Below are 27,845 nucleotides of genomic sequence, written 5' to 3'. Positions count from 1 at the left end.
CAGAAATATAGAAAAATCTAAAGGGTTCACAAACTTTCAAGCACCACTGTATATAGGCAGCATGGTGGTGTAGTGGTTAGCACTGTCGCCTCACAGCAAGAAGGTCCAGGTTCAAGCCCTGTGGCCGGCGAGGGTCTTTCTGTGTGGAGTTTGCATGTTCTCCCCGTGTCCGCGTGGGTTTCCTCCGGGTGCTCCGGTTTCCCCCACAGTCCAAAGACATGCAGGTTAGGTTAACTGGTGACTCTAAATTGAGCGTAGGTGTGAATGTGAGTGTGAATGGTTGTCTGTGTCTATGTGTCAGCCCTGTGATGACCTGGCGACTTGTCCAGGGTGTACCCCGCCTTTCGCCCGTAGTCAGCTAGGCTCCAGCTTGCCTGCGACCCTGTAGAACAGGAGAAAGCGGCTAGAGATAATGAGATGAATGAGATGAGATGAGGTAAATAATCATCTGGATGTCGATAATTGTGGAACGGTGTCGATAATTGTGGAACGGAGTCACGTGATCTGATACGCTAAGTAATCGGGAATCAACTCGTTTTTTTTTCCAGTGGAAGTTTGAGTAATTATTCATGCACAATTTACATCTTGAAAGTCTTTTCTGCTTTTGCAATGGCCAAAAGATCGTTAAGGTGTCGATAATTGCAGCTGCTGCTCTCGTAAATAATAAAAAATTATTTAAAAATTACAGTAAATAGTCCTATTCGACAACTGAAATAATCTATGTCAAGACCCGCTCAACTAAGTAAAAAGAAACGACATGGAGTGTCTTTTAATTAATAAAAGTAAAGAAAAATCATTGAATTCCAAAGTGTGTCCAAGCTTTTGACTGATACTTTACGTGCTCAGTTGCATGAAACTTGCGTTCGTTACTGTTACTACGTTTCCCAGCAGCCTTTGCGCTGAGCTGCCGTAAAGCGACGCTCTTATGGTCCGACGGTGACGTTTGCAAATCTGGCGTTTGTGTTTATCGCAGTGTTGGATTTAGCTGGGAGTGCCTTTCAGTGAAGCAAGCGTATTCTCGGTATATTTCAATGTGTAATCTGTAGAAACGGATATAATATCGTTGGTACGGTGGACTGGTACTTTGGACTGCCGCTTTGAGTTTCACGGACATTCGAATTTACCAGAATTCTTTCTTGAGGCCTAGTGGAAGAAGTGAATCCTCGGGCTTGCCTGCGCACTCGGGCCGGGATGACAGGGCATGCTGCCCGCGAGAGCTGTTGATGTCTTACGCTAATCTTGCCCATAAGGGGGCAAGCACCTGAACTCGGAGAGGTTACTTCAAATCTAATTGTCATCTGATAAAAGAATGAAGTAACATGTTTTCAATTATACTGAGGGGCAAAGTCCTTGTTAGCTAGTTGGCTAATCAAACTAGCAGGCTCAGAAATAAGTGACTTGACTCATGGCCAGAAATGACGGTTATGTATGTATGTTGGTGTGTTTTGTAATTGTTCTGTTTCTCTCTTATAAAGCTTTCATTAAGACATGCTAATCCTCAGACTGATCAAACCAGAAGGACTGAAGACCTCAATAGCTTCACTGTGTCAGCTATTAGTTTTTGATAGAAACGTCATTGGTATTTTTATATTGTTTTCTGTCTTTCTATTGAAGTTAATAACTAACATCTATCTTGTCATGTTCAGGAAAAGCCCTCTGTCTTGAAGAATCTCCCCTTGTGGATTATTCACTGTCAGAAAGTGCTGACACTGGAGACGATGTCTCTAAATGTTAAATAATCGTCTCCTTACAGAAAACTTCACCATATCAACCATTAGACTTTTTTTCTTTGTTAAATTACTGTTTATTAGTAGCTGATGTAGTACACCTGACATACAAGCCTTTCCGAGTGTCAAAATATGTGTAAAAATTGTAATCAGACACACACTAGAAATTAAACAGATAATATCTAGGTTGAAAAGAAAGCCAGTGTGTTGTTGTTGTTGTTTTAAAATGGAGATTTAATTCTGCTTTGTCTCCTCAATACAGGAGGATACATATGTGGTTTTCATGGTGTTTATGGATGTCCGGGTTTGAAGTCCCTGTTCTCTCCTCCCGGCCCTGTTGATATACAAGTCGAATCTGCCAAAGCACGAGTCGAACCTGCCAAACATGAACCGATATTTGCCGGTGGCACGGCAGCACTTCCTGACTGCTCTAGCCAGCACAAGTGTGGTGGTGAAATGTATATGTGTCACTGTGTTTGTGCTTTACCTCATCTCGTGGTTGGCGGACACACGTGTGGCTCTTGGAATCACACCTGGATACCTCTTTCCTCCCAACTTCTGGATCTGGACTCTGTTGACGCATGGTGTGGTGGAGCAGCATGTGTGGGACGTAGCATTAAACGTGGCTACGGTGATGACTGCAGGCAGACTGCTGGAGCCTCTATGGGGTGCTCTGGAGTTACTTGTCTTCTTTGTGGTGGTGAACATTGCTGCTGGTTTGCTTTCAGGCCTCTCTTACGTTCTCGCCTATGCTATCACGTTTGACCTAAGCTACCTGTTTGGAGTACACATCAGCGGCACACCCACGTTTCTTGGTGCTGTCCTGGTGGCTCTAAAGCAAACGTCAGGTGACACGACTGTGCTTCGAGTGCCTCAGATTCGTCTGAAGGCAGCTCCAGCACTGGTCCTGCTAGCTTTAGCTATCTTGCGGCTAGCTGGGCTGCTGGAAAGCTCTGCACCATTGGTGGGCTGCAGCTATGGTGCATTAGCAGGGTGGGTATACTTGCGCTTCTACCAGAGGCACAGCCGTGGGCGTGGTGACATGTCAGACCACTTTGCCTTTGCCTCCTTCTTCCCAGAGGCGCTTCAGCCAGCAGTGGGACTCCTCGCCAGCCTGGTGCATGCTGCCCTTGTCAAGATGAAGGTGTGTCGCAAGATGGTGAAGCGCTATGATGTTGGCGCACCGTCATCCATCACGATCAGCCTTCCTGGCACAGACCCACAGGATGCCGAGAGGAGAAGGTAAGAGGTTGAAATGATGTCACACGATGTTGAACAGTGCCATATTCTGCCAATAGGAGTAAATCACAAATTTTTGAAAGTAGGGACAATAAGAATCCGTAACACTGTGAAATGCACCACCATAGAACCGGATTTTGTTTTGGTTTTTTTGACAGTTTCATGACCTTCGAAACATGTTCATAATTGGCTCTGTTGGTATCTTGCAGTAGGGCTTGTTTGTTGTTGGGTGGTTGCACACACCCTGTTACAATGTGTACACACACAAACAAGTATTGCGCATTGGTTCTTTTATTGCAACATTCCTCAAAAGCTGCAGCAGCACAAACAGAGTTTCTCAGGGCACAAGTGCAGCCAGAACAAATTCAAAAGCGCTGTTCATAGAGCAGTCCAGTCACATTCACTGTGAGCACTATCAGTACTCTAAGAATATTAGGAAAGCAGCTAGAAGTCCAACTGGTTCCTGTTTGTCTGTCCTTGCAGGAGAACAAGGTGTGTTTGAAAATGACTTCTCATTAAATCCGGAAACTTAAGTGTTGGATATTGTCGTTATGACTCCTCTTTTTAAATGTCAGCCATAAAAAAAAAAACTCTTAATGTTGTTCTTGATATTATTACTAATATATAACATGGCAATCATGGCATGTTTTTGCACACTATGCACATGAATTATTTTACGGTAGTATTGCTAGGATCAACCATTATCTGTAGTCGCTTATCCTGTTCTACAGGGTTACAGGCAAGCTGGAGCCTATCCCAGCTGACTATGGGTGAGAGGTGGGGTACACCCTGGACAAGTCACCAGGTTATCGCAGGGCTGGTACACAGAGACAAACAACCATTCACATTCACACCTACGGTCAATTTAGAGCCACCAGTTAACCTAACCTGCATGTCTTTGGACTGTGGAGGAAACCGGAGCACCCGGAGGAAACCCACGCAGACACGGGGAGAACATGCAAACTCCACACAGAAAGGCCCTCGCCGGCCGCTGGGCTCGAACCCGGACCTTCTTGCTGTGAGGTGACCGTGCTAACCACCCACAGTGCCCATTGCTAGGATCATAAAGGATATAATTAAGTTTAAATCTATTCAGCTTGTAATTGTATTTTAAGGGTAGTAAATTATAGTGAGACTGGTCCCAAGTCCTGAACTGACTTCCTTTCATCTGACCTGCTTTTCAGCGTCTTATGACGTCGGCAGATAAGTTATTCCACAACCTCTACGCAAAGTTCAGTAAAGAATAACCTCATTCTTTTTATTTGATACATATAATACCCAGTTTGAACCTTCACTTCCACTACACCAGCCATAACAGGCTCTGAACGTTCATTAACTAGCTGCTTTCTTTTGCTCTCTCTTGAAGTTGATAAGACGAAAAGTACAGCTTGTCTTGTCTTGTTTTTGTGAAAGTACTAAGGACAAATGCTGACCCTGGAGACTCCAAAAAATGTTTATTAAACACTTCCTAATCAAGAACTTCACCACATCAGTGATTTTCAACATTTTATGTTTTAAATACAGTTAAGGTCAAAATTATTAGCCCCCTTTGTGAAATCAGACGCAACCCTTTGTTTATCCATGAAAATGACAATTTCTACAACCCCAATTCCAAAAAAGTTGGGACAAAGTACAAATTGTAAATAAAAACGGAATGCAATAATTTACAAATCTCAAAAACTGATATTGTATTCACAATAGAACATAGACAACATATCAAATGTCGAAAGTGAGACATTTTGAAATTTCATGCCAAATATTGGCTCATTTGAAATTTCATGACAGCAACACATCTCAAAAAAGTTGGGACAGGGGCAATAAGAGGCTGGAAAAGTTAAAGGTACAAAAAAGGAACAGCTGGAGGACCAATTGCAACTCATTAGGTCAATTGGCAATAGGTCATTAACATGACTGGGTATAAAAAGAGCATCTTAGAGTGGCAGCGGCTCTCAGAAGTAAAGATGGGAAGAGGATCACCAATCCCCCTAATTCTGCGCAGACAAATAGTGGAGCAATATCAGAAAGGAGTTCGACAGTGTAAAATTGCAAAGAGTTTGAACATATCATCATCTACAGTGCATAATATCATCAAAAGATTCAGAGAATCTGGAAGAATCTCTGTGCGTAAGGGTCAAGGCCGGAAAACCATACTGGGTGCCCGTGATCTTCGGGCCCTTAGACGGCACTGCATCACATACAGGCATGCTTCTGTATTGGAAATCACAAAATGGGCTCAGGAATATTTCCAGAGAACATTATCTGTGAACACAATTCACCGTGCCATCCGCCGTTGCCAGCTAAAACTCTATAGTTCAAAGAAGAAGCCGTATCTAAACATGATCCAGAAGCGCAGACGTCTTCTCTGGGCCAAGGCTCATTTAAAATGGACTGTGGAAAACTGTTCTGTGGTCAGACGAATCAAAATTTGAAGTTCTTTATGGAAATCAGGGACGCCGTGTCATTCAGACTAAAGAGGAGAAGGACGACCCAAGTTGTTATCAGCGCTCAGTTCAGAAGCCTGCATCTCTGATGGTATGGGGTTGCATTAGTGCGTGTGGCATGGGCAGCTTACACATCTGGAAAGACACCATCAATGCTGAAAGGTATATCCAGGTTCTAGAGCAACATATGCTCCCATCCAGACGGCGTCTCTTTCAGGGAAACCACATACTGCATCAATTACAGCATCATGGCTGCGTAGAAGAAGGGTCCGGGTACTGAACTGGCCAGCCTGCAGTCCAGATCTTTCATCCATAGAAAACATTTGGCGCATCATAAAACGGAAGATACGACAAAAAAGACCTAAGACAGTTGAGCAACTAGAATCCTACATTAGACAAGAATGGGTTAACATTCCTATCCCTAAACTTGAGCAACTTGTCTCCTCAGTCCCCAGACGTTTACAGACTGTTGTAAAGAGAAAAGGGGATGTCTCACAGTGGTAAACATGGCCTTGTCCCAACTTTTTTGAGATGTGTTGTTGTCATGAAATTTAAAATCACCTAATTTTTCTCTTTAAATGATACATTTTCTCAGTTTAAACATTTGATATGTCATCTATGTTCTATTCTGAATAAAATATGGAATTTTGAAACTTCCACATCATTGCATTCCGTTTTTATTTACAATTTGTACTTTGTCCCAACATTTTGGAATCAGGGTTGTAAAAATGTGCATAGTTTATATGCTTCCAAAAGAGAAAAGACAGAATGGCCACTAAGTTTGATGATATTTTATTCATGCTCTGACTTGTAACAAGAAAACAGAAAAATGACATGGTTAAAATTATTAGCCCCCCAACAATCAATTGTCAATAGTGTACCCTTTCTGTGCCACAACTGACATCAACCTCTTTGGATAGTCCTTTACAAGGTTGGCACATGTCTCTGTAGGTATTTTGGCCCATTCCTCCTTGGCAAAGAGCTCCAGCTGGTCCAGATTGCATGGTTTTCAGGCATGGACTTTTGTTTTGAGCATGTGCCATAGATTCTCAATGGGATTAAGGTCTGGGCTCTGTGCAGGCCACTCCAGGACCTTGATTTTGGTGTCTTTTAGGAAGTTTTGGACCACTTTCGATGTGTGCTTTGGGTCATTATCATGCTGAAAGACCCAGCGGCGACCTAAGCCTAGACTAAGAGCAGATGTCTTGATGTTATCCCTCAAAATATCAATATAATCTTCCTTTTTCATGATCCCATGCACCCGAACAAGGTTCCCTGTGCCTGAGGCAGCAAAACAGCCTCATAACATGATGCTCCCACCACCATGTTTCACTGTGGGAACTGTATTTTTGGGGTTGTAGGCCTCACCCTTTTTTCACCAAATAAAGGCAACATCCATGTGCCCAAACATCTCCAATTTAGTCTCATCAGACCAAAGGACAGACTTCCAAAACTCATCTTTTAACTTTCAAATGTGCATAGGCAAAGTTCATTCTGGCTTTGAGATGCCGCTTTTGAAGTAATGGGTTTTTTCTTGGGCAGTGACCTCGGAGCCCTCCACGATGAAGAGACCTCAACCCCAGAAGAGGCAAGGTCAGCAATAATCATTTTGGTGGATGTGCAGGGATGCCAAGATCCCTGATTTTTTTTTTTTTTTTTTTCTCTCTCTTGGGATTGAGATAATTTGCATTTTCGTCCATGCCCAGGTTTGTTACGCACAAAATGGCACTCCTTATACTTTGCAATGATGCATCGCACAACTGTTCTAGAGACCGTGAAGCGTTTAGAAATGACAGTATAGCCTTCCCCCTTGGTATGGGCCTCCAAATATTTTCTTTCTGAGGTCCAGAGTGATTTCTTTTGTCTTCGGCATGGCTTTAAACGTAGACCCCTCTCAGAAATGTGTTCGGCTGCCTCTAGGCCTGTTCCTTCGAGTCCCTTAAGTAACAGTCAATGCTGATTGGATGTTCAGGTGTTGTCTGGGAGCTAATTGACTGCACAGGTGTGGCTTGAAAGCTGACAGGCTGGTTGTGTGCGTTTTTAAAAGCAAGAAAATTGCATGGGGGCTAATAATTTTGACCACCCAATTTTTCACTATATTTGAGATTAAGGATGGTTAAATATTAATCTTGCATTCCAAAATGCACCAGATACTACAGAAGAACGCTTGGAATGGTTGATGTTTTAAAATTACATCAGTGTTACAAATTTTGGGGAGAATTTTATAGTAATGTTCCAAAATTTCATGGGGGCTAATAATTTTGACCTTAACTGTGTGTATATATAATGGTACTTTTTAATTACCGCAAATTGTTACTCAGGATCTTATTATTGTTGTTGTTTTTAGGATGCTATTTCTTCCCTCAGTTTTCAACTAGTCATCACCAAATTTCACATGAAGAATACCTCTAGACTGAATTATGTTGCCATGATTTTTGGTACTGATCCGGAATGGTCCATGAAAAACGGGCTTTATCTCAGTCACTTAACTCTGTCAAATTATTATTATTATTATTATTATTATTATTTTTAATTCAGGGCCACAGGGCTCAACTTTTCCTTGACCTTCAACTGACAAAGGTCAGCTAGCGCAAATTACTGTAACTTTAGTCAAAGTCTCAATCTAGTTTGTAAGTTGGTTTATAACAAGCCTGAGATTATGTAGAGATTTTGTCTGGCATACAAGTTGTTACGACGGAAAAGACGCCGTTAGGAAAGCATACTACTGTAAACCTGTGGAATTGTTATAGAAAATAAACACGCTGCCAAATTTGTCAAAGATCTTATTGATTCTAAGCTATTTCCTGTTTGTGATTTTGATCTGCAGGCAGTTGGCACTGAAAGCTCTGAATGAACGTCTAAAGCGAGTGGAGGACCAGTCTGCCTGGCCCAGCATGGAGGACGAGGAAGACAATGACGACGACGAAGTTCGGACAGATGCGCCCCTGCTCCCGACTCGTGACCCCTCACCGCCAGCTCCCAACACTACCCAGAATTCCACAGGGCAAGAGTCGAGCATCATAAGCTTTGAAGACGCCCCCACTCACTCCTAACAAACACACGTACATGAGGACAGGAACTGTCCAGTTCAGCCCTCTGAATCTGAGACACAATCGCAACACCTGCTGAAGGGGCGGTGAAGATTTACCCTCGAGAGCAAGGTGACTCGCCATAGGTAGTTTATAAATCTTGATCAGTTCAAACGAGCCTGCAAGATCACCGATATGTTCGGCTTAGATGTTGTACAGATGAACTTTTCCAAAAGAGTGTATCTGTGGCAATTGGTTTGTTTTTTTTTGCCTTGTACAAATGATTTTCATTTGTGTATGTGCGTGCGCGCATTTGTACTTGTGCGTAAAGATTGTGGAAGGAGTTTGTTCTGAATAAATGGTTCAGCTACTGCTGAGACATGTTACTTATACTTTTAAATTAGCTCCAGGCTCTCCAGTTGACTTATGGGTAACTCCTCGACTTTGTAAATGTTTCCCCCACTGCAACAGGTAACAAAGCAGTCTTTTTTTTTTTTTTTTTTTGGAAATTAGGTTTAAATGCTATTTGTGCCTGTTTCTAACTGACTGAGACTTTCAGAAATTATTTCAGACATTAGCTGATTTGCCAAAGGTGGACAGGTTGGAGATTTAACATATTTGTCAGAAGAAAAAACAAAATTGCAAGAAGAAAAAAAAATGTAGTGCTATGTGTTTTATTAATATTGGTGGATTCCTTACATTGAGTTATTAACCACAGAGGCATCTTTTCTTGTGCTTATTTGCTCACAGACAAGTTCAAACTCACCATAATTCACGGTGAGGTCTTGTAAGCGTAAATAACTGCAAGAGGTAAGAAGCTGCCTGAAAATGTGTGCAAGAATGCGGAACATTCAGAACATTGAATGTTAGCCATGGTGATGGGTTCTCCTCCCTCCCCCCCACCCACCCCCTTCTTTTTTCTTTTTTTGCGCAGTGTTGTGGTTCCTCACAATCCTAATGTGTGGATTATTATTTATCATCATGATTAAGTTTGCATTTGGGTGGCACGGTGGTGGAGTGGTTAGTGCTGTCGCCTCACAGCAAGAAGGTCCGGGTTCGAGCCCCGTGGCCAGCGAGGGCCTTTCTGTGCGGAGTTTGCATGTTCTTCCCGTGTCCGCGTGGGTTTCCTCCGGGTGCTCCGGTTTCCCCCACAGTCCAAAGACATGCAGGTTAGGTTAACTGGTGACTCTAAATTGAGCGTAGGTGTGAATGTGAGTCTGAATGGTTGTCTGTGTCTATGTGTCGGCCCTGTGATGACCTGGCGACTTGTCCAGGGTGTACCCCGCCTTTCGCCCGTAGTCAGCTGGGATAGGCTCCAGCTTGTCTGGGACACTGTAGAACAGGATAAAGTGGCTAGAGATAATGAGATGAGCTGAAGTTTGCATTTTATTGACATTTATGAGGGGCTGTATTTCCAAACCAGACTATTTGAAAGCCACCAGCAATCCAAAGGCCTTAAATATAGGTGCAATGATTGTGACTCGAACAAGTAAACAATTATTAAAGCATGTTTAATATGGTGTAACATAAGAAATGAGGAGGACTGTTTGCTTCTTTTTGTCCCCTTTCTCTGGTGTTGTGTCTTGAGGCTCTTTGCTTTATCATCCAGAGCCTGAACCATGCCAGCTGTGGTCCATGCACGTTTGTACAAAATGCACTTCTAGGTTATGACTCCATGATTATCATCTGTTTTCTGTGTGTGTGTGTGTTCGGGGGGAATCCGGATTGGTCAAACTAGTGACAGCAATACAGCCACATACTCCAGTTCTACTGTACACACCACTTTTTCCTTCTCCGTCATTGTCTATTGAGCTTCATAAACTGAAGAATCACTAAGTAATCAGTTTATCACTTGTATGCTATCTTAAAAAAAAGAAATCTACACAGTGTAAAGCTGATTCTGAATCAGTAATACACACTATAATGCTTTGATGTGTATTGCCTTCATGCCCTCTGTTGATCTGCAGGATTTTTTTTTCCCAGTATTATTATTATTATTATTATTATTATTATTATTTTATGCAGATCAAGAAATCAACTTACTTGCTCTAGGATTGTGTCTGCGTGGGGGAAAAACATTTTGTATCTTTTGAATAAAAGTGAATGTGTTTAGAGAGAACAGAAAAGAGATTTTTGTTCTCTACAGATTTGACTGATGTGCAGAGACGGGGGGAAAGGTTTGGGAACGGTTTTTAGTCACTGGTTGTGTTTGCTCACTGATCATTTTTGTATGTTCGTGTTGTTTATTTTCTGCCATTCATCTTTTCCAGCTCTCCGTCTCGACTCTTCTTCACCTTATGGCTTAAAAGCCATGGCTCCTGCGCTTCACTTCAAATTCTCTCTCGCTCTCCAATAAAAGGTTATACGGAGAACAGCTCGGACTTGTCTTATGTTTATGTGCAATTTGTGTTTTTCATTTTATACTCTTTCTTAATTGTACTAATAAGAATTAATTAACTAATAAAACTTGTTTTATTCAAGATACCAATTAATAGGTAACTAATCTTCAAGGGGATTGCTTTTCTTAATGCATGCTCTGGGCCCGAACTTTAAATGTTTATAACTACTAACAAAGCTGTGTGTGTGCGTACATGTGAACGTCTTTAACAGCACATATAAAAAAAATAATGAGATGGTGGTAAATTTCATTTTTACTGGTACTGGGATTATTTTTCTTCCACTGCACTTAGACATCAAACGCCCATTGGGGTTAGGAAATCAGTTTGTGTTTATGAATCACAGAATCCTTTCTCCCCAGATAAAACCCTGTCATTAATCAGTCCCTACAGCAGGAGTCTACAAACTGAAAAGGTTGCTGAGAGGACGTTTATAAGGGTGTATGTGAAGATACAAAGACATAGACGGTTGCTCACTCTGGCCCTGGGATACACCATCATGTGTGGGGTTTTTTTATGTTTTTCCTGTTCACATCCACGTCACCTCAGGAAGAGTTGTTAATTAGTTGAATCAGGGTGAGCTCCAGGACCAGGGCTGGGAACCTATGCCCTTAAGCAGTATTTCTCCAAGTCATGTCCAGGGGTCTGTAAAACATTGCCAGAGGCTCCATGATTTTCAAAACATTGTTACAGTAATGGAAACTACAAACTAGTGTGATTTCCAATAATAATATATCATTAGATATTTATTTGGACAAAACACTGAGAAATTTTACTTAGGTGTTTTACAGTAGCTAAAATCTTAAACATTAAAAATGAAAATAAAGAGTTGCTGCTTTTAATTGTATTCAAGTATGAAAAACTAAAATGTAAAAATTTTAACTGATGAAATTGCCAATGCCATTTTTTTTTCATGAGAAAAGTAACTTTTATTACTTGTATAAAACTGGACTTTGTTCTAGCAGTGGTTCTCAACCGGGGGGGCGCGCCCCCCTGGTGGGGCGCGGAGGTACTCCAGGGGGGTCGCGAGTAGGCTTCATGTATGGAGGAAAAAAAAAATCTGGGGCTAACAGGCTATAGTAGCTAAGCAGATGCAACATATTTACCCATGTCAAAATGCAGGACATTGGACTATTACATACAAATCAATACTATTATAAAATCTATCATCAATCTATCATAAAATCTTGTGTGTGTGGCCGCATCAGTCGGGGGAACTGTGATATGTTCCCAAGCCTTGCAGACTTTATCAGTAATGCAGGCACTTCCCACGATTTCTCATCTGTCTTTCAAGCAGCGTCAGAGCACCTGTCGGTAATGAGAAAACAGTTTGCGGCATACTTCACAGAGGATTATCGCTCTTTTGCGTGGGTTCGAGATCCATTTGTGTGTACTGCTGACGAACTTCCAGTTGACATGCAGGAACAGCTTATTGAGCTGAAGAGTGACAGTAGACTTAAGGCAGTCTTCACCTCATGCCCTCTTTCGACATTCTGGGCAGCATTGATGCAGGAGTACCCGCAACTGTGTGACGTAGCCTTGAAACTGCTCATCCCATTCGCATCGACCTACTTGTGTGAGGCAGGATTTTCAAAAATGACTGCGCTCAAAACGAAATATCGCAATCGTGCGCAAATTGAGGATGACTTGAGACTGTGCTTGTCAAACATTTCGCCAAGAATCGAGGATCTTTGTAAGGCAAAGCAGGCTCAGGTCTCGCATTAACGCAAACGCAGATCACAAAGGCACAGTAAAAAGTAAAACCTAAATTCACGCCTGGTCCCAATTCCCAATGATATCAATAGCCAGCTAATGATAAGCCTAATAAAATACCTAATAAAAACACTCATAATAATACTAATGATGCCTATTAATAATAATAGCATAATAATAATAATAATAATAATAATAATAATAATATCAACAACCAACAACAGCAATAATAATAATAATAATAATAATAAATAATAATAATAATAATAATAATAGGCCTAATAATAATAATAATGCCTGAAAGAACATAAGTCTTGTACTACTGCCAACAGCTTAGTAATGATAATAGGCAATAATAATAATAATTATAATAATGCCCGAAAGCAGATTAGAAATGTGGTGCTACTGCCAATTATAACAATAGCCTAATAATGATAATAGGCCTATGTATTTCTATGGAATGGATAATGCTACTACTGCTGCTACTGCTACTACTACTAATAATAATAATAATAATAAAAATAATAATAATAATAATAATCTAGCCCAGGGCTATCTATCTATCTATCTATCTATCTATCTATCTGTCAATATAAGGTGCTGTAGGTCGGGTGGCGTCACTGCGGGTGAGTGTGTTGGGGGGGGGATGGGGGCGGGGCGAGAAGAGGGGCCCCCAACTGCAATGAACCAGCTTTGGTGGGGCCCAGGTTGCAAAAGGTTGAGAACCCCTGTTCTATAGGAAGAACACATTTTTCCTGAAAACATTCATTCGTTCGTTCGTTCATTCAACTTACATCAACATGCTGTTTCAAATTAGAGTTCATGCCTTTTAGGAGCCAAAAGGGAACGCCTCAATTCTATGCTTATCAGTGGCGGCTGGTAGTCTTTTAAACGGGAGGCTGGTCGGTTACGATATTTCCAGATTTTAAAAGAAAAAACACATCAATTTTGCCCATACTCTTGCCTCTGATCTGGCTGATTGTTGGCAGGGTCACAAACTGTGAAATAACAGGTTCTTTTGGCCCATTAGCCTACTGTCCAATATACATGATGGTGGTGTTGGGGGGGGGATATTTTAACATTTTATATTTTAAAATTGTGGCATGTTGTTTAAAAATTGATCATGATTGAAAGCAGCTCTTTGTCAGGAACCTCAGCAGTAACAGCAGAGTGTTCTGGAATAGGCACAAGCACTGACCTTGGGGAGCCAAACATAGAGCTGGGTGCCACACATTTCATTCAATGACACTTTCCCTATATTTAACTTATTTTGACTGAGAAATGTTTTATTGACAATTTTGATAACCCTTCACTTTTATTCCAGGTCTGTAGTGTGAAATGTTCTCGGCTGTGTTTTTGTTTAAAAATGTTTTCCAAGTTATAGCTGTGTTTAATTCATATCCAGAGAAATATATATTCCAATATAATATACTCAGCATAAACATTTTAAATAGATTCTATATTTTTGGTCCATCCATGACATATTACTAAAGTAGCCTATTTACTGTTGTTGATGTGGGTCACTTGCTGTTAGCCAATTCACTTTCTCGTACCAGGAGAGCTGAAAGGAACGAGTATTATTCCCTACCTTTTTCACCAAGTCAATTTGAGGCGTTGGTCTACCCTGCTCTTTAATTTTAATTTTTTCCTCGAAAGGAAGACTGGCAAATGGCTTCGCCAAAATTAAATCAGCAGCGCTTGGCATCCGTGCGCAGCTTTCTTGCTAGCTGACTAGCCCCCCCAAGTTCAAGTTCAGTCACTCAAATAAATGAAATTTCTGGAACTAAGATAGCAAACTTGACAACACTATATTTACACTTTATTTACAATGAAAATATATACAAACTAAAAAAGCTGGTGGAAACCGTATGTAATCAATGAAATCGAAATGTAAGCTGATCTCTTACAATACACCACAGCACTTGCGAATCCGCATGGGACTGAACTGAGATTCACCGCTGCCTGTCTATTTGAAACGAGCTGTCAATCAAAGAAAATATCCGGCCGCTTTCACCAATCACCAGTCTCCTCGCGGAAAGCTTTGCCATGTCCCTCCCACTGTGAGGCTGGGAGTCCGTGGGCGGGCACTTTCACAGTATTTGTCCAATAACCGTCTTGCATTTTGATATTGAAACGCGCAGAGCTCCCAAATGCCATTGAAGTCCACTGAGGCTGGGAGTCCGTGGGGCAGGCGTTTTCGCAGTATTTGTCCAATAACCGTCTTGCATTTTGATATTGAAACGCGCAGAGCTCCCAAATGCCATTGAAGTCCACTGAGGCTGGGCTGCATCGCGCTGTCACGAGGGGGAAAAACTCACGCACACATTAGGCGAACTGGGGAAAGTTATAACGGAATGATTTCGCACTGTAGTTGGGTTGAGCACATATATTTCTATGATTCTGGATCTGAAATAGCAATGTTATAAGGTCGGCTATAACATAAGCCTAGCGCAATTCATCCTACATGATGTTCGTCATTTTTAGAGGAGGCTGAGCCTCCCTCGTTGTCATAGAGCAATCGCCCGTGATGCTTATTCAAATCTATACTTACTCCATCATATTGAAACCTTTTACAGATGAAGGGTCGGAGTTGCTCATCTTCAAAGTTCAGCTACATTTTCTAGCACAAGAAGGTCAGGGCCGGTGAAGAATTATCTCGAAATATATACAGCGGGGTCCAAAATTCTGAGACCACATTGAAAATCTGGGATCTTTTCCCATATAAAATTTGAAATAAACGGGTTTTGGCGGCACGGTGGTGTAGTGGTTAGCGCTGTCACCTCACAGCAAGAAGGTCCAGGTTCGAGCCCTGTGGCCAGCGAGGGCCTTTCTGTGTGGAGTTTGCATGTTCTCCCCATGTCCGTGTAGGTTTCCTCCGGGTGCTCCAGTTTCCCCCACAGTCCAAAGACATGCAGGTTAGGTTAACTGGTGACTCTAAATTGACCGTAGGTGTGAATGTGAGTGTGAATGGTTGTTTGTCTATGTGTCAGCCCTGTGATGACCTGGCGACTTGTCTAGGGTGTACCCCGCCTTTCGCCCGTAGTCAGCTGGGATAGGCTCCAGCTTGCCTGCAACCCTAGAACAGGATAAAGCAGCTAGAGATCATGAGATGAGATGAGATAAACAGGTTTTTAGAATTTTGAAATATTTAAAACAAAGAAAGTAAATGTTAACTATCATATACATTTAATATTCACAATTATGCACTATTTAAATGTAAGCGAACTTGAGATATTGACCAGTTAACTGCTTTGTACAAAGCTCAGATTTTCCTCATGTCTAATCTCTGCTATTGAGGCAGGTGTTGAGATGGCACCCCAATGGATTTGATCTAAAATGGATATGATTTTGCAAAAACTTGTGGAGTCCATGCAGCTCGAGTGCACGCTGTTACTAAAACAAAAAGTGGACGTACCAAATGCAGAAACTCTGAAGTTCATGTAAATATTTCAAAGATTCTACTTTTCACTCAAGTTGTTGTCAGTAATATAATTTCTAATGAAAATTCTTGGATTAAATTAGAAAATAATTCAAAATAGAAGCATTTTCACTTCTGCTCTCAGAATTTTTGACCCACTGTATTTTTTTTTTTTAAGAATTGATTAACTTGATTAGATCTATCCATCCATTATCTATACCACTTCTCCATCAGGGTCATGGCGGAAGCTGGAGCCAATCCCAGCTGACATTGTGCGAGAGGTGGGGTTCACCCTGGGCAGGTCACCAATCTGTCGCAGTGCTAACACAAAGGCAAACAATCATTCACACCCACAATCACACCAATGGGTGACTTTTTGTCGCAAGCTTATTGCGATTTTTGGACGCAAGTTTCCCCTCTTGGGTAGCTGCATGTGCACGTTATCTGTGACCGGTGGGCGATTTGGGGAGGGGGATGCAAGTCACATGGAAATCACGTGACTATTTCGTGGGCGGGGATTAGCTTAGCCTTTGGAGGTGATCGCTTCGCTATCGCAAAGACACGCACATGCAGCGATATCTCTGCAACAAGTCAGTGACTGGAGATTTTTTGTCACAGAATATCAAGCATGTTTGATACCTGTGATCTGCCGCAAGCAACAAAAAAATCGCTGCCACAAATGTCCACACACGAAGCAATTTTTCGCTTGGGTCAAAAAGTTGCACGACCAAGCGATGGAAAATAGCTCATAATCGGCTTTAGAGTAACCAGTTGACCTAATCCATGTCTTTGGACTGTGGGAGGAAACCTACACAGGCAAAGCATGCAAACTCCACACAGAAAGACTCCAGCTGGTCATGAGGTTCAAATCCAGAACCTTCTTGCTGTGAGGTGACAGTGATAACCACTACACCACCGTGCTGACCAACTTGACTAGATGTTAAACTGAAATGACTGGATGCTAAACTGAGCCAATTTTGTCGATGTATAGTATACATACATACATACATACAGACCTATATCCATCCATTATCCGTAACCGCTTATCCTGTGCAGGGTTGCAGGCAAGCTGGAGCCTATCCCAGCTGACTATGGGCGAGAGGCGGGGTACACCCTGGACAAGTCGCCAGGTCATCGCAGGGCTGACACATAGAGACAAACAACCATTCACACTCACATTCACACCTACGGTCAATTTAGAGTCACCAGTTAACCTAACCTGCATGTCTTTGGACTGTGGGGGAAACTGGAGCACCCGGAGGAAACCCACGCGGACACGGGGAGAACATGCAAACTCCACACAGAAAGGCCCCTGTTGGCCACTGGGCTTGAACCCAGAACCTTCTTGCTGTGACGTGGCAGTGCTAATCACAGATATTGAGTCTTAATTTTGAGAAAATGTTCTCATGATTATGAAATACTAAGTCTTTATTATGACATAGTATCTCATAAAAAATCATAATTATGAGATAGGTTCTCATTATTATGACATACAGTACGATGTGACTTTTTCCCCCATGTGGTGGAAACGGGCTTCCCTAAAACTTTTTTTGTTGTTGTTAATTGAAAACACTTTGGTAGTGTAGTGGTTAGTGCTGTAGCCTCACAGTAAGAAGGTCTGGGTTCAAGCCCAGCGGCCGGCGAGGGCCTTTCTGTGCGGAGTTTGCATGTTCTCCCTGTGTCCGCGTGGGTTTCCTCCGGGTGCTCCGGTTTCCCCCACAGTCTGAAGACATGCAGGTTAGGTTAACTGGTGACTCTAAATTGACCGTAGGTGTGAATGTGAGTGTGAATGGTTGTCTGTGTCTATGTGTCAGCCCTGTGATGACCTGGCGACTTGTCCAGGGTGTACCCCGCCTTTCACCCGTAGTCAGCTGGGATAGGCTCCAACTTGCCTGCGACCCTGTAGGACAGGATAAAGCGGCTAGAGATAATGAGATGAGATGAGATGAGATGAGATGAGATGAGATGAGATGAAAACACTTTGTTGAAAAAGTACAAATGTGGGCGGCACGGTGGTGTAGTGGTTAGCGCTGTCGCCTCACAGCAAGAAGGTCCTGGGTTCGAGCCCCGGGGCTGGCGAGGGCCTTTCTGTGCGGAGTTTGCATGTTCTCCCCGTGTCCGCGTGGGTTTCCTCCGGGTGCTCCGGTTTCCCCCACAGTCCAAAGACATGCAGGTTAGGTTAACTGGTGACTCTAAATTGACCGTAGGTGTGAATGTGAGTGTGAATGGTTGTCTGTGTCTATGTGTCAGCCCTGTGATGACCTGGCGACTTGTCCAGGGTGTACCCCGCCTTTCGCCCATAGTCAGCTGGGATAGGCTCCAGCTTGCCTGCGACCCTGTAGAAGGATAAAGCGGCTAGAGATAATGAGATGAGATGAGAAGTACAAATGTTCAAAACCAATCTGGCAACATCAAGTTGCGTTTCCATAAAGCTCTGCCCTTCTGTTTTCATTCATTTGTCATGATGGCGGTCTGAGAGTGTAGTGTTTCACCTTGACCACTAGATGGCACCACTAACATGGCTGATGGTTGGAGGAGCTGTAACCATGGAAGCCGTTTCTTCGGATCGTTAATTGTGGGATGGGGGTTTAGTTTCTTCAGCTTTTCAAATATAGATTCAACTGCTTGAAAGTTTATCTAATAATATTTAATAATACTGTTGATCGATTTACATACTCTGTAGAAAAGAACACACACATATACATAATATAAAATAACATCTCCTCAGTGATGGTCCTGTGAGGGTAATTTAATGGACGAGACAGATTATGCGTTACAAGATCGATTACAATCAACATTTAAAGATTTTTTTTAATTAGTCTTTAAGGTGTGTAAAGTTCTGATGTTCTCGGCGGTATATGAAAGGGTTAAATGAGGTCATAATTTCGCGTGCACGCGCAGGCGTGGCCCACGCACGTGCACGCGTCCCTTTACCCCTTCTTATGAGTGCCCGCCCTTTGCGCGTGCTCGTGATTAATTCATTGTATGTTGTAGAAGAAGAAGAGGTCGGCGGATAACTTCTGGGAGAAAAAAAAAAAACACACAAACGACGGACTGAAACTTAACCTTTAAGTAAGAATTTGTATTTCTGACTAATATTTGTCCTTGATGAAGGTTTTTATTTTGTGTATGCTTAAAACTTTTTTTTTTATATTCGAGACCGCTTTGAGAGAGCCAGACCGCAGGAACGTTAGCCTGGCTTAGCTGGTATGCTAACGATAATTTACCGGCTAAAAAATAGAATAAAATAGCTAGCTGGTTAGTCAGGCTTTTGTATTGCATTATTTGCCTTGTAAGTTATCTTTGGTGTGTTTTTATATCTAGTCAGAGTGTGTTTAGAAAGTAGAAATTCATTGTTGTCTGTAGCAAAGGTTTTTTCGCGAGCTTGCTAATTCCGGTTAGTTCATTGTGAAAGTAGGATGCAGCTATTGTTATCTCTGTCCCTTTCAAAGGCTGTTTTTTTTTCTAAACACGTATATAGCCTATATGCAAATGTGGTTTCAATTTCCCAAAAGATAACTTGAGGAAACAAAACAAGCCAACCACGAGTAATTATAATAACAACGTTAATTTAACCAGACTGATAAAATGTACAAGTCTTGGATTGATTAATTAATTAATTAATTCCGGAAGTTACTCGGTGTTTATCACTTACATTATTTCTACTTTACAAACGTATATCTCGATAAGAAGTAATGTGACTGACTGGATAGTTTGTTGAATATCTATCTAGCCAGCTACATGTAATATGACGTGATAACTTCCTGAAGCTTTTTTTTTTACCATATATATATATATATATATATATATATATATATATATATAACATAACTATGTATTTCATTCTTATTAGGTTTTTGTTGTATTAGTGAGATTTTGTAAGTATCCTTGACTTGAAACTTGGCTTGATCCGTGACTTTTGTACATAAAATTCATCCCAGTTTAAAGTGGATCACTACAAATGTGTGGAATAAATAGAGCCGTCCTGTTCGTTTTGGGTTTGTATAACACTGTGTTGGATCACTAAAGACGTAGTTGAGCGTGAAAAACACGAGTGATGCGTGTCAAAGTGTAAAAATCATCCTCCTTAACCAACAGTACAAAGTTTCCACCCGTTATTGACTAATGAAGCCTGGTTAAATGTGTGTAATCGGTTAGCAGTAACACGTAGGACAGCGTGTACAGCCAGCCAGCCATCTGTTGCGCCTTGACGCCATCTTAAAGCCGGAGGGGTTTTTAATAAGACCCACCCAGTGTATTTTCAACGATTTTATTTTTCCAATTTCTCAGTGTCCAACAGAGACAACATGGACTCTGTTCATTCTCCAAACTATTAAGTAAGCTTACAGAGCCAGTAGTGTTAAAGTAATGTGCACTGGGCTGAGTGTGAATGTTTCTGGTGCTGGATTTCATTTCAAATGTCCTGTGATGCATCAGTGAACAAACCCTGCTCAGTTTCTCTCAGCTGACATTACACACACCTCAGAAGGTGACATTTATTCCTAATAGTATACTAAAGCTGGAAATGTAGCCTGTAAACAGTTAGGAAGTTGTCCAAGTGTACTACTTTGTAGTGGGTGAATAGAAGAACCACAGATTCCCTCGAAAAATACACTGGCACAAGTATGTTTTTCTTTAATGTACAGTGAAAGTGCAAATGAATTTGATTTGAGTGCTTTTGTGTGTGTGAGAGAGAGAAATTATTTTTTTAAATGCGTATTGTTTTTTACTAGGCTTCTGATCGTATAAGCAAAAAAGCCATCTGACTACATGTTGGTGTAACAGATCAGTACTTTTAATAAGACCCACCCAGTGTATTTTCAACGATTTTATTTTTCCAATTTCTCAGTGTCCAACAGAGACAACATGGACTCTGTTCATTCTCCAAACTATTAAGTAAGCTTACAGAGCCAGTAGTGTTAAAGTAATGTGCACTGGGCTGATAAGGGAAGTTTGGCACCAGTAACAATTTTCTTTTAAAGTAAAGTCTGATTTCCAATAACCGATGTTATCAGCTATACCGAAGACACATATCTTCATTCAAATAGCTATGTATTTAAAATATTGTGATTTTAGAACAAAAATAGTCATGCAGCCCTAAATGTACATTAGGATATTTTGAACTACATACACAACAGAATTACATTAACTAGGCAAACTATATGCATAAAGATATATTAATCTGGAAACATGTGCATTTATGTGTTCAAGGTGCCTACTTAATTAGGGGAAAATGTTATCTAAATCGCATGAATATAGCATATGTAACGTTAAAATAACATAGTTTTATTTATTTGATTTTAAAAGATTGGAAAAATAATTTCTATTTAAACTAAAAAAAAAATTAATTTGTACATAGGTCATTTGTGTATAACTGAAACTGACCTTTAAAAAAAAAAGCTGAATGTCAGTTGCTACTCTACTTATGTCAGCTGATTGTTGTGATTTGTGGCGTTGCAGTGTGCCATCTGATGGACAAGCTACGTAACAGCAGTGCTCATAATGTGGTTAAAGGCTCCATCTCTCATTGCTGTTACTTTTTTAATTGTCATTTATCGGCCTTAAAAGCTGGCGCCAACTTCTGAGCAGTGAGCTCATATCGGCGGATAATATTGGAACACCGGACCTTAATTAGTACAGTAGAGATCTAGCTATTTGGCTAATCAAGCAGGGTTGGGGGGTTTTGTTTGTTTTTAAAGATGAGCTAAAATTATGCACTTTGAGTATTGTGGTTATTAGGAATCGAGAGTTTGTGATACTCGGTCAGACTGCCTCTAAAAATGAAATGAGCTAACAAACTTGGGAAAGCCCACAACACTCCTAAGCGTTCAAGACAATGATCTGGGTTGTTTATCAAACATGGAGACGGGTAGTAAACAGCAAGGAGTGATGTGTGAAGGTGTACGTTTTATTGTTGAGTACAAATAAAAATGGTGGAGTGCTTCAGTTCTGACGATGCTGCGATTTTTGAGGAGAGAGGTTACACAATCTCCTCATCCAACAGGAGAATTTTACTGAAAGCAAGATTTAAGGCTGTGAGCTAAACACTCAATGGACCCGAGTGTTCTCTCGATTGGCCAGTCTAATTTTAAATATGTAGTTAATGGTTAAGGTACAATTTCATTTGCGTCTGTAAACTCCTTGTAAATGGCTGCTGTGTTGATTTGAGAGAAGCGTCTCCAGCCAACCATATGGTAAATACACCATCACTTCATTGTAAGTTGTCCATCTGTCCAAAAAAAAAAAAACCCTCCATCTCAGCACCTCAGTTAATTAGTTTCACTATTTAGTAGCTTCTTTCTTTAAAAGGAACAACACTTTCACCCAGCTGTGGGAAATGAACTTAAACTAATGTTTGCTGTAGCCAGCACTTTGTGTGAAGAGGATGTGAGACGTGGCGTTTGAGATCCTGCTGATTTCCTCTTCTCTTTTTAATTTACATATCTCTAGCAACCAATCACAGTAGAATAGAGTGGCTTCAGATTTGAAGCCACTTTTTTAAACTGCTGTTCTCTACACCAATGTCACTGTTGTATAAAGAGTTCTAGTCGAGGAAGGACGATGTGGTTCCATTATCTCTATTATAAATCTCGCTCAAGTTTTCTGTGACTCAGAATTTTTATCCACGTTTCCATTTAGATTCCACATGGTTGATAGTTGAAGTAGCATGAAACCCTTTACTGAAATAGCTTTGAAGGTTTTATGCTGTCGTTAGATGCTAAAGTTGTACATTTTTAATATTAGTCAACTTGTATTCCAATGAGTGGGGAGAAAAATGCAACATTAAAGCGAGACAGCCTTTCGGTTTCATAAAATCTGAAATTTATTTTTGTCTGAAATTTGGTCATTGTGATATGTTTTTCTGTAATGTCTCTCAGAATATCAGGTCATTCAATATCAGGGGGCGAACCTAATAAAATTGGAAGTCTGTGATTTGAATTCAGTAGCTTTCAGACCACTAAACAAAAATAATTGGGTGTCAGGGAAAATTATTTTTATGACCTGTACTTAAAATTTGAAAGGTCAGTGAAAAGTAAGTTCATTGGGTGTTTAGTGTTTGAAGAGATTAATTATGCTGATACAATAGTGTACATGTTCTTACTTTTTATTTTTATTTTTTTTATCATGTTAAAGGTTAGCATTTTAGATGCATGACCAGTCAGTTAAACCCATACCTATAATAATTTAGGTACAGATCCTTTTGATAATGGTTGATCTCTACTGTGGGCTTTAAGGTAATTTTATATGCAAAATTTAACGTGTGAATTTGTAAAAACATGGTGTGTAGTATTTGTTTACCATGGTAAAGGTCAGCCTGTGAGATTTCACAGATCACATGCTGGATGACGCAAACTTCACGGTGAGAGCCTAGATGTGTGTGTTGTATGTGACCATAGCAACTACCAGCAGTAAGTTGATGCTGTAGTATGTGTGTAGTATATGCATGACTAACCTGTAACATATTTGTGTGTGTTGTAGGTATGGCAGCGATTCGTAAGAAGCTGGTGATTGTTGGTGATGGAGCATGCGGTAAAACCTGTTTGCTGATCGTCTTCAGTAAAGACCAGTTCCCTGAAGTCTACGTCCCCACCGTGTTTGAGAACTATGTAGCAGACATTGAAGTGGATAGTAAACAAGTAATGCATGAACACACACTTGCACATTAGCTTTCTTTAACCTGACTGCTAGCCACAAAATGTAATCAAAATGAACACGCACTGAACTGGTGAACGCGAGCAACAGTTCTGTTCAATATTGTGCCTTTCCAGATGTTCACGGCAGGGCAGTGTCTGTTGTTGCACTCCACATACATTCACTGGCGGATGTAATCAGTGTTTATTGCTTTTTCAATTAATTACTAACTTATGTCACAAATGGGAGTACTAAGGAAAGAAGCACTGGTTTAATAAATGTTTCGTGATGCATTAATGTGTGGAGTGGATTGAAGTGGTTGTGGTATTGGAGGTCTGTTGTGACCCACAAACCTAGTTTCATTAACGAACACCACAAATGTCTTCTGGAGCACTTGGCTATGAGATTATTTTTGGTCATGCTTTCCTGTTTTAATGTCCCTCTTCAGAACAATGTTCTTATTGTTCTTGCAGCAGTTAACTTGTATTATGGATGAGCGATATAAGACAAATTTCATAACACAATGCTCAGATGTTTGATATACACAATGCATGTCATGATCTAATCTGATTGGACAAAAGTGTACACCGGAATTGCATGCCCTGATGGAAACACAGAATTGTATAGATGTCTTTGGATGCTGTAGCGTTCCAGTTGCCCTTTACTGGAACCAAGAGGTTCCCCAAACCTGTCCCAGCATGACGGTCTCTCTGTGTACAAAGTGAGCTCCATAAAAACATGGTGTAGCCTGCATAGAACCCTGACCTCAACCCCACTGAACACCTCTGGGATGAACTGGAACACCGACTGTGTGCCAGGCCTCCTTGCTCTACATCAGTGCCTGATCTCATTGATCTCGCTTGTGGCTGAATGAGCACAAATCCCACAGCCACACTCGCAAATCTTTTGGAAAGCCTTCCCAGAAGAGTGGCGGAAATAACAGAAGAGAGGATTAAATCTGAAATGTGACGTTCCAAAGCACATTGGTGTGATGATCAGGTGTCCACAAACTTCTGGCCATGTAGTGTAGCAGTCTGAAAAACAGCAGTGTTCCCTTTTTTTTTTTTTTTTAAGTTATTTTTCTTACCGAATAGCTGCAATGATTTTTTTTTTTTTTAAGCCAACATCTAATCTGCAGTTTGAAAGCTTGTGACTTATTAGACAAAATAGGTACTGTATCAAATGTATTTCCACATTGTGCAGCCTTTGCTTGTATCAGCTTGGATTTCCACGAGATGTGAAACATTAGTGCACTCTCAAAGGATCAGAGTTTTCATGTTGCAACCAAATCATCTGTCAGTTGTGAAACATTGTGAAACCATTTAACAGTGTGTTTTTTAAAACTGCATGACTAGGATGTAATATACACTACAGAAAGCAATGTCGCATGCAGACTCTGGTACAGTATAGTTAGCTGCTGTGGTTATGGTTATGATAATCGGTGTCAAGTATAAAGAATGGTGCAGTTAATGCTCATTACACAACTCTATTTTTGTTCTACAACTTGGTTATGTTTTAATTGTGATCTGAGAACTTTACCAGTAGATTTACTGAAAATGTTTGTTTCAGGTGGAGCTTGCTCTTTGGGATACTGCAGGGCAAGAGGACTATGACAGGCTCCGCCCACTTTCCTACCCAGACACTGATGTCATTCTCATGTGCTTTTCTATTGACAGTCCAGACAGTTTAGGTGATTATGGCTTCTATTTGTCCCTTTAGTGATGTAGAATAATTTTAATTGCTTAACTCGTTCTTTCCTGTTATCCATTTATTGTAATTCTGTGACAAAATGGCAGATCTTAAAAGGCATCAAGATCTGAACAGAGATATTCAGAGGGAATTAACAGAACAACCACTGGGTCTGGAAATCCCTTTCTGGATACAGATAGTAAACTATGCATCCAGTTACATCAGAAAGGGGTTTCTCGACCCAGTATTTATTCTGTTAATTCCCTCTGAATATCTTTTCAGATCTTGATGGCTTTTAATGTCTGCCATTTTGCCGCAACATGACGACAAATGGATACAACTAGCATTGAGTGATTTCATTCTTTATGGATATTCTCAAAAAAAGGAATGAAAGTCATTTAAAGAGCCAGGCCTATTGAGAAATTTGTTACAGCATTACTGAAAATTTTCCTTATTAATCTTGGATAGAAAGAAATATTGTTAAGCTTGTTTTATTAACAAATGAGCCAATGGTAAGGTCAGTGACTTGTTTTGCAAATTTGGTTGCTTAAGGGGTTCAGTGTGTCAGATTTGTCTTTTGTTTATAGACATTGTGAACTAACCACATTTCAGTATGAAGGGTTATTTAGTCAGTGTCTCACCTTTGACCTCTGTTTGTACAGAAAACATTCCAGAAAAGTGGACACCTGAGGTCAAACACTTCTGCCCAAATGTACCTATCATCCTTGTGGGCAACAAAAAGGATTTACGTAATGATGAGCACACGCGCAGAGAGCTGGCCAAGATGAAACAGGTAATCTCACTCTTGTTGGTTGGTTTCACTCACTGCTAGTAACACAAACTCGTGTAGATGTGGTGGTGCGAATCATTAGTACTGTGTAACTCTTTACCCGAAACAGACATCAGGATAGTCTTTTTGGCGTTACAAAAAAGAAATTGACTCTCTTTTGGGGACTTGAAATATTTGTCCAGTAAAGTCATAGCAATGTGGGATCACCCATAAATAACCTTGTGTAAACATGAGTGTTTAATCTGATGTTACTGACCTACTCCCTAATGTGTGTTCAAAACTCTCTCTTCTCAAACAGGAGCCGGTCAAAGCTGAGGAAGGCCGGGACATGGCTAATCGGATCGGAGCTTTCGGCTACATGGAATGCTCTGCGAAGACGAAGGATGGTGTGCGGGAGGTGTTTGAGATGGCCACCAAGGCAGCGCTGCAGGCACGCAGGGGCAAAAAGGATAATAAATGCTGCCTTCTCTGAAGATGCAGCACTGGACTCAGACCCCAAGCAGGGGTGCAAAATGTGTGTAGATGCACACACTCATTCCTCAAACTCGCCAAACATTTTGGAAGAAAGAGTAACTGTTCAGAAAATAGTTTTTTGTTAAATTTATTTTTGATTTTTCGAATAGTCATGGAAGTGTTTTATCAGTATTTAAGAAATTGCAAAGGACTTGGACTTTTGCCTGTTTTGTTTGTTTTTGATGTTTTTACCTGAGTTTTGTGATCTTATTAAAGCCACACCCACCTGCCAAATGCTGTCATGTGACTCAAAAGCCTGCCAGTTAAGTGCTCACAATTGCTGGGAATCTTTACAAATTTTTTTTTTTTTTTTAAGTTCCCCATGGAACAAGGCTGAAAAGTGAACATGATTTGTATGTGTAGGAGTCATTTTTTTATGGTTTGTTTAGGAATTTAAACGCCAACTTTCTTTGGAAGCAAAAAAGACGGGGTGGGGGTTAGATATGTATACATGTACATATGTAACACGTGTCTGGATGCACACGGTCATGACTGGAAGTCCATTTGTAAACTAGACTTGGTAATCTTATGTAATAAAAGACTTTCTATAAGGAAGACACGGGTCTAATTTTGTTTTATTAATATTTGACCATTTGGTACTACATGCAGTATTCAGAGCAGAGTTGTGGTCATGGAAGTGATGCTGAAATGATGCATTCAGATCTAGAAACTGCTCTATCGGTATTTAGGCCTCATGTTTGCAGATGTAAGTGATATTTGGATAAAATGTAGAATGCCAATATGAATACAAAAATCTGGAATAGAAATGTATAAATATGACCCTATTAATAGTATTGCCCACAAAAGGTTTTTTTTTCTGTCCAAAGTACATCAATCTTCATCAGAGAATTGACTTTTTTTTTTTTTTTTTTTAATGAGTTGTGATGTGCAATGTCAGATGTATGCTGCTATTTTATTAAAATAATGGCATTTTATGCTGCTGTTATTTTATTAAATGGCAAGATGAGATGGAGCCCATGCACATTATATCATGACCTTTATGTGTCTTGTGGCTTCAGTTGTGCATCCAATTAACTGTTGGCACATAATAATAAAACAAATTAATTACATGTGCTGGATCAAGTGCTGTTTTATACGGTGGAAACCATATTGTGAGACCAAAAAACGACTCCTGTTAGATGTTTTTCAGTGCTTGCATTTTGTGTATACATTATAATTTTTTTCTATTTGCATTTGTTGTATTGCAGTTGATAAAGAAAAAAAGGACCATTTTCAAAATATTTTGTATCCATGTTTT

The 27,845-nt window shown here is 40.6% G+C and overlaps 2 protein-coding genes across 3 annotated transcripts; both read left to right on the top strand.

The window, feature by feature from the left end:
* The first annotated feature begins 936 nt into the window (after positions 1 to 936).
* On the top strand, positions 937 to 10,808 carry tmem115 (transmembrane protein 115). Of its 2 annotated transcripts, XR_009655538.1 has the most exons (4): positions 937 to 1,275; positions 1,990 to 2,969; positions 8,235 to 8,568; positions 10,707 to 10,808. XR_009655538.1 is itself a non-coding variant. In XM_060932188.1 (3 exons), the coding sequence occupies exons 2-3, from the start codon at positions 2,113 to 2,115 to the stop codon at positions 8,458 to 8,460; spliced, it is 1,083 nt and encodes a 360-aa protein (XP_060788171.1). In that variant the 5' UTR covers positions 937 to 1,275; positions 1,990 to 2,112; the 3' UTR covers positions 8,461 to 10,808. The 2 variants fall into 2 exon arrangements, 1 of the variants encoding a protein (XP_060788171.1); XM_060932188.1 differs by having other exon boundaries at positions 8,235 to 10,808.
* Positions 10,809 to 18,928: 8,120 nt separating this feature from the next.
* rhoab (ras homolog gene family, member Ab) lies at positions 18,929 to 27,142 on the top strand. The gene is made up of 5 exons (XM_060932187.1): positions 18,929 to 19,035; positions 23,443 to 23,600; positions 25,165 to 25,285; positions 25,947 to 26,077; positions 26,373 to 27,142. Exons 2-5 carry the CDS (start codon positions 23,445 to 23,447, stop codon positions 26,544 to 26,546), a joined length of 582 nt encoding a protein of 193 aa, XP_060788170.1. The 5' UTR covers positions 18,929 to 19,035; positions 23,443 to 23,444; the 3' UTR covers positions 26,547 to 27,142.
* Positions 27,143 to 27,845: the final 703 nt, after the last annotated feature.

The sequence above is a fragment of the Neoarius graeffei genome, chromosome 10 (genome assembly GCF_027579695.1).
Source record: "Neoarius graeffei isolate fNeoGra1 chromosome 10, fNeoGra1.pri, whole genome shotgun sequence".
In the NCBI taxonomy this organism is placed as follows: domain Eukaryota; kingdom Metazoa; phylum Chordata; class Actinopteri; order Siluriformes; family Ariidae; genus Neoarius; species Neoarius graeffei.
Note: the sequence above shows the minus strand (reverse complement) of the source record. Positions and strands in the feature narration are given on the sequence as shown.